Source organism: Tachypleus tridentatus, chromosome 8 (assembly GCF_004210375.1).
Source record: "Tachypleus tridentatus isolate NWPU-2018 chromosome 8, ASM421037v1, whole genome shotgun sequence".
Classification (NCBI taxonomy): domain Eukaryota; kingdom Metazoa; phylum Arthropoda; class Merostomata; order Xiphosura; family Limulidae; genus Tachypleus; species Tachypleus tridentatus.
This window is the reverse complement of record NC_134832.1, coordinates 58,972,865-58,983,794: the sequence shown is the minus strand read 5'-3', so window position 1 is coordinate 58,983,794 and position 10,930 is coordinate 58,972,865. Positions and strand designations below refer to the sequence as shown.

The following is a 10,930-nucleotide window of genomic DNA, read 5'->3' as shown; positions in this document are numbered from 1 at the left end:
ATGTTTCCATCACTTACAGTGAGCGCTAAACGGAGAAACTGAAGACAGCCATATTAAATAATCGAAATGTTGACCGTTTAAAAAATAACAGTTCAAATTATTTCACTCTTTTCTGTGTGTTAAAATTATGGGTGATTTAGATATATCATTTGTCCAAATATAATTCAGTCAGAGAAAAGTGTTGTTTGTTATTAAGCACAAAGCTACACAAAAGACTATGTCTGCCATGGGTATCAAATCAAAACCTAGTTTCTGGTGATGTACGTTCACAGCCATACTGCTGTGCTTCTGGGGGGCCAGGAGAAAGACAGAAAAAAAAGAACTTGTTCTGCACCACAAAAACATTTATTACACATAATTTTTTTTAGAACATATAAAATCATATTTTTAACTTCATTTTTACAAATTGTGCTTTCAATACATCCAATAAAACGTTTTCAAAATCTTTGTGTTTTTGAACATGTTGTCATATTCCCCTGTTTAACAATAATGAAATCTCCCCTGACCAATGACAATATTTATTTAATAAAACAAATGTTTACCAAACAGTTTGTTAAAAAAAATTGTACAACAAAAACATGAGTCTTACAAATACTGTTCATTATTACTTCATATTTTACAGGAGTACTGAGCAAGTAGTTTTTACAATTTTTAAAAAGAAACTATACAACATTTATATAAAAAAATTACAGGTGATCAATATTTTTAATACCTGAAACACTCATTAAATACTTGGAAGTAAAATATAACTTTTTTTTAAGGAACATTGAACTGCTTGTTTGGTTATAAAAACTAGTTATCTGTTCTGTAAAATACTAGGAAAATACCAGGTTAGACAATTAAGTACTGTAGACTGCAAAATATGTACAAGTTCTCTTTTAATTACCATTACCATGTTCATAAGGTACAGTCAAATACATCTTTTAATGAAACATGATCATGTTTGTAAGGTACAGTCAAATCCATCTTTTCATGAAACATTATTATGTTCATAAGGTACAGTCAAATCCATCTTTTAATGAAACATGATCATGTTTGTAAGGTACAGTCAAATCCATCTTTTCATGAAACATTATCATGTTCACATGGTACAGTCAAATCCATCTTTTAATGAAACATTAAAAATCATGGAAGAAGCAGGGAACATAGTACTAAAAGTGCAAAAATGAATACTAATAGTTAAAGGGTCACAAAAGATAGGAGAAATAAATTTCAGTAGATAAAAATCTAGTCAACTAGTGATACAAAATATAATAATAGGAGCCCTTAAGAATATTATAAATATCTAAAAATATATTCTTTGTAGCTTAAAATTTGTCAGAGAATTGAATTTTAACAAAAATTTTAACATATTTATTATTTTTAATCTTTTAATATGTACTTTAAAGGTTCTAATAAAGTACCTGAAAATATTAAAACAAGATATGGTACGAGATAAATTTTTTGGATCACTGGAATATATAATTAAAGATGATTTAAACCAATGCAGTAATATCCAAAATTCAATAAAATAGTTTCAAAATAACACACACATAATTTCATGGAAGAATTATTAAATAGAAACTAATTTAATAGTTATAAGAAACATAAAAGCTTTGTGAAACACAAGGAAATAAACATTGTTTTCTTAAGAATCATATATAACTACACAGAACCAACTTTTGGATAAGACAGCTAGCTGTCTTAGGGCTTGCACCTTGCTTTTACTATTTTATTTTATTATTACAGTGCATTAGTAGCTCATGACGAATTGACTTCATCTTAGGGTTATCTCAGTGTAAACATGATCTACTACTGCACCTTGCTTTTATTATTTTCTTTTCTTGTTACAGTGCACTAGTAGATCATGTTTACACTGAGATAAGCCTAAGATGAAGTCAGTTCCCCATACATGGGTGTATGTTGTAATCTTGAGAAGTTATTATGCACCTTTTGTTTTTGGAGTATCTATAGTAAACTTCACAATATTCCGAACATATTCCATACATGTTTAGTATCTGCTAGTTTTAATTAAATAACTATCCAGTGCACCAAGGTAAACCATTGGAGAAACCTTAAGTAATTATTTGCCTGACTTTTTAAAAAAAAATACAGTTATTAGTCAATGATATGCGAGGTAAAGGGTACGACTATGGCTCTTAATGCGAGAGGGAAACATCTGATGGTGCAAAAACGTATTCTGGATCTTAATAAACATGCTCTCTATGTTTCATGTGAATGCCATTCATGGAATTTACTATTAACTAATGTAGTAAGATGCTCTGTAAGAGCAATGTCTTTCTTTGGCATTTTATGGGGACTGTATATTTTCTAGATATGTGGGACGACGGCCAATTTTAAGACGACATGTGAAAGGTCTCACTGTAAAGAAAGGTGGGATTTGTGCACTGATGCAGTGCAAGCTGTTTGCTACCAGCTTTTAGAAATCTATGATGCTCTTGAGGGGTTAAAGGAATTCATAACAAATGATGCTACAGCTCGTAGTGAAGCAGATGTTATGTCTTTGTTGCAAGAGATGCAAAAATACGATTCTGTTGTATTCTAGTATGAAATTTTACATCAGATTTATGTTGTGAACAAAGAACTGCAAAAAGAAGCTGTTGATGTCATGCAAATTATACTTTGAAGAGTCTACAACAAATGGATTCACTGATCCCCTGAATGTATCTCAAATGCTAGCAGGTGACAAAGGCAGAGAACCTATGAATCAAACAGAAGGAAGTAATGATCCAATCAGTAAAAAAATTATTTTAAAGTTGAATTTTTTAACTGCATGTTAGATACTGTATTGGTACAAACTACAGAGAGATTACAACAAGTTAAAGATTATTATGATTTGTTTTTATTTTTATTCAAAGTTGATGTGGACAAAGGTTAACTGTAAGTGCAAAAATTTATAGGTTTAGACTGATTAAAATAAGGATAGCAAAGTTATAGAAGAAAGATTACTTGAAGAATTAATAAGCCTGAGAGTGACAGACCATCATCCGCCTCTGAAGACCTCAAGTTTATTACTGAACATTTATTCTAATACTGTCATTGCCTTTTGAATTCTTCTGATACTAGTGTCAGTTGAATCTGCAAAATGTAGTTTCTCAAAGCTGAAACTAATAAAATCTTGCCTACAAATTACAGTGAGCAAAGAACGTTTAGTATCGTTAACTATCCTTTCAACATCGAAAGATTTAGTTGACAAATGTGATTTTTGTTCATTTTTGAACAATTTTGCAGTAACAATATCATGAAAGTTGTTTTCTCTCATTCTGACCTGCTTTAATTTGTAACTATAAGTGTTTCTACAGATTGTCATTTGTTACCAAACAGTTAATTTATGATTATGTCAATATGCTACCAATTAGTCAACTTATCATGGTCAAATGAAATAAAGGTTATTTAAAATTTCCATTTTGGCTGGACCTTGCACTTGTTAAGTTGTCCCTGTAACTACAATAAACACAAAAAGAAGTTATGAGTCAAACAATAAGTCAACTTGTCAGGTAACGTAAGAACTATAGTTAACAAATGAAAAGCATTGTTTACATGCTATACAATATCACAGAATAAACCTACAAATCATGTACACACAGATTTTTTATAAATGAATGCTTAACACTTCACTCCCTGCTCAGTAACCATGTTTACAAATTACGATCAAGAACTAAGTACATGGTTATCATAATATGTTAATACATTTGTGGATATTCAACCAACCAATTTTAAATAATAAATCAGCTTAAGTAACTGAGATCACATTAAGTATGTATATTTAAGATGCAACACAAAGCTGAATATAATAAAATTGTTTGAAAGATGAGTGAAAATAACGAATGTGGGAAACCAATGGCAACCTTGAGTACTGAATCAACTTTACCATTTATCTACCAAACACACATGAAGGTATATACAATGATCAAGTAGTCTGTTGGATTAGCAGGTACATGTCTATAAAGGTTATAAAACTGTAAATACACAGTGACATGTATATAAAAATCAGTAAATACATTAAAATCTCCTTACAGATTTGGTACCCACTGAGCTGACTTCAGCAGAAGTAACAACCTCACGCTGCTGATTAACCTACTATCGACTCCACTTTAAAAGATCAGATGTAATTATAACATATTTGATATAAAAAAATTGTAGCTCTTAAATCATCTGGGGGGAGCCTCGTTCTCCTGACATTTATATTTTGAAAACAAGAAGTTTCAATAACAAAAACACCAAAATAAAAATGAAATTCTTAAATCAAAGTTTAGAATTTTTCTATAAAATTTTTAACACACAAGTATAAAACATAACCATCCAGAACAAGAAGTCTTTGTGTTGCAACCAATAAGTTACATGGAAAGTGCACTCTGTTTGAGAAGTACAATAACATGTATAAAAGATTATTACTGTTGTTTAACTTCGTTTCTTTTGTTAGGGCTAGTGATATTTAACTAAAGGCACATTGACTATTGCATAGCTGCAAGTCTCAATCCAGGAAAAAAAAAACATTATTCTGAAGGCATACAGGAAACATTAATAGGTTGAAGAGACATGTCTTTAAGCTTCTGAAATAGACTATACAAACTTGTTTGTTTGGGGGTTTCTTCAGTCTTCGCCTGTTGTTCATCTGGGTGTTCTTCCTTCACCACTATACTTGATATCACTTCCTATAAAAATACACACAGGTGTCTTTAATTTCGTTCTAGAACAATTGTATTTCTGTTTAACAGGATATACTGAGTTACCATACTCTATAATAACTCAAAAAAGTAAAACTTTTTTTTTAACTCATTGAATAACTGTTCAGCTTCATATTATATTTCAGCTTAAACTTTTTGAAAGTCAATACAAAATCAATTGCTTAACCCGTGCTAACAAAAATCACCAAAATAAAAATGAAAAAAACATATAGTTAAATCAAAGTTTGGACTTTTCTGTTAAAGTTTTAACAATAATTATAAAATAATTTAAGAACAGGTCTTTGTGCTGCAAACAATATGTTATGTGGAAATTACGTTAAAATGGGAGAAGCACTTAATGAAATAGTAAGTTACTGAAATAATATTTTATAAAATCTCACAAAAGCCAAAATTTGTCATTATGGTAACATCTTTTAATAAAATTTCACACTTTCTAACCCATGTATATCAAAGTCCAAAAATAAGCAGAAGTCCACTTTTATCTCCAACAAAGTGATTATAGAATGTGCATTTCTTCACCAACAGATTACAACTTGGTCAAACATTTTGATCACTGTTTGGTTTAATACACTGTAACGTCTACATGTTACACTGTACAGCACATTTAAACATATTTTCTTTTTAAAGAGAAACATCTACACATTTGTACAACAAAAAATTGTGATACACACTAATTTACCTCCACCAATTGGCTGTTTTGACATGGCTTTTCCAAGTATCTCTCTATATTTGAAATCTGAGATTTGCAGTCTACTAGCTGAAAATTCAGAGCTGCAGGATGAGCCTTCATAGACTGGACTTCAATTCGTACCTGCAATTCCATTTATGAATAAATAATTTGCAAAGCATTGACATACTAATATTTCTGAATTTAATTACACTTATTGGTTATAAAAATTAAGTGTTCTCTAGTAATTTTACAGATATATTTGTTGAACATTTTTTGCAACGATATATTTCAAAGTCATCCACAGGCACCAACGTCATAGAACTTTCGTTCACATATAAACAAAATTTCAATAAATCTTAAGTGTTGAACATACAAATATAAAGTACCTAGTGAGTCCATACAAGAATCTCAGTTTCATTTGAAACAGAATTTGATATTAAGTTTCCAATTACTTCAAATTAAGAAGTTTCTTAAGCTGCAACTTTAACATTTAGACTATTGGAAATGACTGAAGAAAACATACATACAAGTTAAACAGGAGTTGTACACAATGAGAAATTGCAGGTAAATGTTACATTTATCCTTATTTTTGTGCTTACATAAGTTTATCAATGCATGGTCATAAAATATTGTTCCAATTGTCCTTATTACTTCCCAAAATTGGTTGGCTGCCATTTGACCTTTTCAGTTTCCATACTGCCAACACAGTCTTAATAATATTAATACAAGTATTCTGTCATAGTTGTGACTGTTAAATCATCCTATTTAGCTTCCGGGTATTACTTCTTCATATATGGTGTATGTTTAGCACCATTACCCTGGAAAATGAATTATTGCCTGATAAGTTATTTTTGAGGGAATGACATGGCAGGTAAGGATATTCCTGTAATTGTCAATAGTCAGAGTGCCATCAAAGATCTCAAATGTTATTAGTCCTCATACATTGGTCCACAGCATGCTTCATTGTAAATGCTGACGTTAAACTATGGTACCATTTTCCTCTCTGCCATTGAACAAATTGTTGTTAATTTGTAGTCAAACAATTTGAATTTGGTTTTACCAACAAAGATCTTTCTCTCTAACTTTACTACTACTCCCACTACTTAAAGTCTTGTGCCCATTTTAATCTGTTGGTTTTGTTATCTTTCTAGAAAGTGTTTTTTGAGCATTCACTGAGGCCACTTCATGCTAAAGTGCATAACACCTTTCTGGAAGTAATGGTTACATTTGGACTTGTAAGTAAATCACTGACAATATCTTTACAAGATTGTCATGTGTTACATAAAGAGCAAATCCTAAATTAGTTAACATTACTTATGAAGAGTTTGGACTTTCTACCAAGCCAATTTCTATTATCAACATCAATGGTACTTGTTTCAAGTGCTCACTTCAGTTTCCATACAGATCCTACTGAAACATGAAATTATGTTCCAATCTGTAGCACACAGTATAGCTTTCATCAAGCAAAACCTTGTTTTCAACACATTTGTTACATAAATGTTCTGTCCTGAGAGCTGTAACTGTTAACCTTTTATTAAACATACATATTTTTAGAAGCATCAACACAAGACAGGTATTTCCAGACAATTCAAAGAAACAAAATGGCAAACATTTTAAACATTATTTATGACTGGGACAAGCTTGCATGCACAAAAGTTTCTTTATGCGATAGTTAGACCTTTAAAAAGGAAATGTTCTCTCAACACAACACAAAATTAAAGGTAAGCACTTTTTCTTTTCCATACAAGAAACATCATTGGTAATAACAACAACAGTGAATTACTGTTTTTAATTTGGACAATTTCAAACAGTCACTGTACTTTTCTTTGAAAAGAGACATTACAGTAAGACAAACAGCTCTATAAAGTGACTACCATACAGTTAACCCTTAAACAACAATAATGTTGTAAGTAGCAGTTGATGATGGCCATTGTTTAAGGGTTAAACAAATTTTACAGCTACCTTCAATCTATAATACCATTTTATTTAAGAAGATCAAACATACATTTTCATCCTTCTTATACAGTTTGTTTACCCAGAACTAGCTTCAATGATCAATACAAAGCATGCAGAAATATTTACCATTTTAAAACAGTCTCAATACAAATTCCTATTGCTATAATATTAGAAAATAAATTTCTTAGTACATGTTTATTACTAAATTCAACATTAGTATATTCCATTATAAGGTATGAAAGAATAAATAACAAGTTACATCAGAGATTTCCTTATTATTTTAGACCTACATTTGCTGAAACACTTTTTGGAAATAAGTATTTTTCAACGAATTAAAAAATTACCTATTACGCTCTCTTAACATTTATCAAAAGTTACTAAAATACTCACAGTGAGGTAATCGAACAAGTGGTATATTTGTCGGTACGTTAATGTAGGGGCCACGATAGTGATTGCTTTTTGCAACTTTTCCAAGTGACCCTCCGTCCATTCTACTCCCTTATTAGTAACTACAGCAACCTGACCATCTTTCTTACGCAGATGTAGAGGCCCCTTGACTCCAAACTTTGGTACATATACCAGGACACCATTAGTGCAAAAGGAATAGATAACGCCGTCTGCTACACACAGGGTATCATCCAAAGCATTTTTTTGAAAATAAAGTACTTGGAACAGCTCAACTGAATTTTTTTGTGCTTTCTGGGCTGCCTAATAATTGAAATAAAATACTTAGTATGCACCCAACATTCTACAATATACTGTGATTATTTGATTTAGTATTTCCTTCACTGAATTACATTAAAAATAGTTTTCTCCAGTTTCAAAAATGCTTTGCCTGTTGTGCAATTTGTAGATTTCAACTGAAGAATAACTGTTCAGGCATCACTTACCACAGAGCAATATCTACATCATGATGAAATGAAGCAAGGGCCCCTGAAAGGAAAAAAAGGTATGAATATAAACTAACCCAGTCAAAATCATACAGAAGCCTGAAGAATGGCCACAATTGGAAGATGAAAACCTGAAAAACAAGAAACTGTAATATGGTGTAGTCCACAAAACATGAAGAACCCAATGATCCATGACGAAAAGGTAACAGTGATGAAGAAAATCAGCAAGCTAAGCTCTCACTGGACCAGAACCCACCAGGTAGTCACCTGGTGACTACGTTTGGTGACATGGTGTGTGTCTTAGAAGAAAAATACAAGATAAGGCATTGCAAAAAGAAGGACAAATAAGGGTTGGGTAGAGTATGACAGGAAATGGTAACAAGTGCCATATTAAGTACTAACCGAGGCAAACAGTTAATGAGGTTGCAAACAGTAGGCTGTTGTTGTATTGTTGTACTGGTGCAACTTATGATTCCAAAGACATGGTGATTGTGTCAAAAATATACTGCTGCAGAAATGAGTCCATATGTAAATCCCAAAAGTAAGATGATAGTAAACAGATGTAAGTTGAGGCCATATCAGGAACTATAATGTTCCAACAACAGAGAAAACAAATGTAAAGTCAGAGCCAAAAATGATAAATGAGGAAATGTGAAGTAAAGAAGGGAGAAAATGTCCCTAGAAAACTCCTCAAGAATTTGTGGAGAGCTAAAGAGAGGAGATAGATGGTAGAGAAACACCGTAAAGGAGTTGTGAGGGTAAGACACAAGCATAAAAACTGGACATGGGTCAAATTTACAGATTCTGAGGTGCACCTAAAACAAACAATATGGAACTTAATGACTGTTGGTCTCAAAAAAAGGACAGTATATACACAATGATATGTAAATGGATTTGAAGTCCATGAGCATATAGCTGAATATTGGGGGGGGGGGGGACCAAAGAGGAGTGGGTTGTTTGGTCAAAAAGTAAGTAATGACATCTTTCATAGAAAACAGGGGAAAAGAATAAAACATCACATACCTGAAAAATGAAATCTAAAAAGACCGTAGTGGGCCTTACTGACTCCTTTGGTGGAGCATGGGAAGGCACAACAAAATCAGGAGGTGGAAACAGGTGATCCAAATCCTCACCAACCTGAACAGGCTTAGTTTGATCAGGAAGGAGTGGGATGAGGTCTGGAGACAGAGGTTTATCCATTTGATGTTTGATCTCATGGCAAATAAATCCCCCACCAGGTAGCTCAAACCTGAGGCCTGATACACAGAGCTAGTCACAGGTGTGATCACTGGAGTGGTAATACAAATATCAGAACTCACAAGTAGAGAGAATCAACTAATAATTAAAAGTATAAGTAACACTGTGACTAACAAAGTGGGATTAAAGTGAAGTTAAGAAACAGTCATAATAGAACAAGAAGTGAAATAAATGAAAACCACTTCATGATTAAACTAAAAATTAATGTGAAACTTTAAACAAATAAAGAGGAACATGTACAAGCCATTAAATGAGAAGTGATAGTTTGACAGAGGCATATAGAGGGAGCCACATGCATTACATGAGTATGTCACACTCATGCTGGTGGAGAAGTGATCCAAGATGGTTTACACAAGAGACTTTTTGGAATCATTTGATCCAACAGAAAGGGAGCAGAAGGCTTGTGGCATACATGAAGAAAAGGTTCACACATAGAAGGCAACACTGGATGAGAACAGCTAGTCTTAATGGGAAAATACATTTTTGTAAGAAGCTGTGCAATGACAAAGTAAAAATACTAAAAAAAAAAGATTATAATAAGTATAATCTCAGTGCACATAGTGGACTAAGTTGTATTACTGTAGAAAAATGGTTAGTTCCAACTGAGCTGACTACAGACTTAGTACTTCCAGGAAAACTGTACTCATTACCTGTTATAAGTAGATAAAACAGATACTATGAGAAAAGTTGTACACTCCTGCAGCCAAAACTCATCAGAGATAAAGGAAGTAGCACACACAATGTTTTTTTCTGTAAATGTCTTACAAGTAAGGTTTACTTGTACACTACATATTAATTTTGTCTTAAAGATTTTACAGTAAAACGACTAAATGCACAATAACACATAAACTTATTTTTTTACGTGATACTTATATGTCACATGAAACTTAGAAGAATAATAGAAATACTGGAATAATACTTAAACATATTAAACTTAAACATATTATAGAAAGTGTATTGATGTCTTAACTGATTTCATTGTATATGTTAATCATTCATGTTCTTGCATTTATAAAAACATTAAATTAAATACAGACAAAAACTTGAAGGAATTTGAGAAATATACTGTAAGTTACACTATTTAAAATGTAACATAACCTTCCTCAGTAGCATATTGTTTTTGTACAGCTGTAGAACTGAGTATAAAAATAACAGTACTAAAAACACATTGTTGTGTTCACCTACTGAAGGAAAACCTAACTAAATTTTCCAATTATCTTCTCAAGCTGTTATACACTACACATAATATCTCAAGTTATGAAAGAAATATTCCTATATTAACATTTGAAACTTGCATTAGTAATAGGAATATTGAATTTGGGAATAATTGAATAAGACAAAATGCACAGATAATAGTTAAACAAAAATAAGTTTTTCATTTATTCTCGATAGATAAAAGTTATGTCTGTTTATGTTAGAGCAAGGCCACATTAGGCTATTCACCACATCTGCTATGGAGCAACAACACT

At 31.8% G+C, this 10,930-nt stretch overlaps 1 protein-coding gene across 3 annotated transcripts in view; it reads right to left on the bottom strand.

Annotated features, from left to right (window-relative positions):
- Positions 1–326: 326 nt before the first annotated feature.
- The window catches only part of LOC143222451 (DIS3-like exonuclease 1), a 64,296-nt gene continuing 53,692 nt past the window's right edge, over positions 327–10,930 (bottom strand). For 2 of the 3 annotated variants that reach the window (XM_076448990.1, XM_076448992.1), the window contains 3 exons: positions 7,705–8,022; positions 5,368–5,499; positions 327–4,655 (listed from right to left, as the gene is read on the bottom strand). In XM_076448990.1, coding sequence (XP_076305105.1) covers positions 4,497–4,655; positions 5,368–5,499; positions 7,705–8,022 — 609 coding nt within the window. In that variant the 3' untranslated portion in view covers positions 327–4,496. Of the gene's footprint in view, positions 4,656–5,359; positions 5,500–7,704; positions 8,023–10,930 lie in introns of all 3 variants that reach the window. The other variant, XM_076448991.1, reaches the window with a different exon arrangement.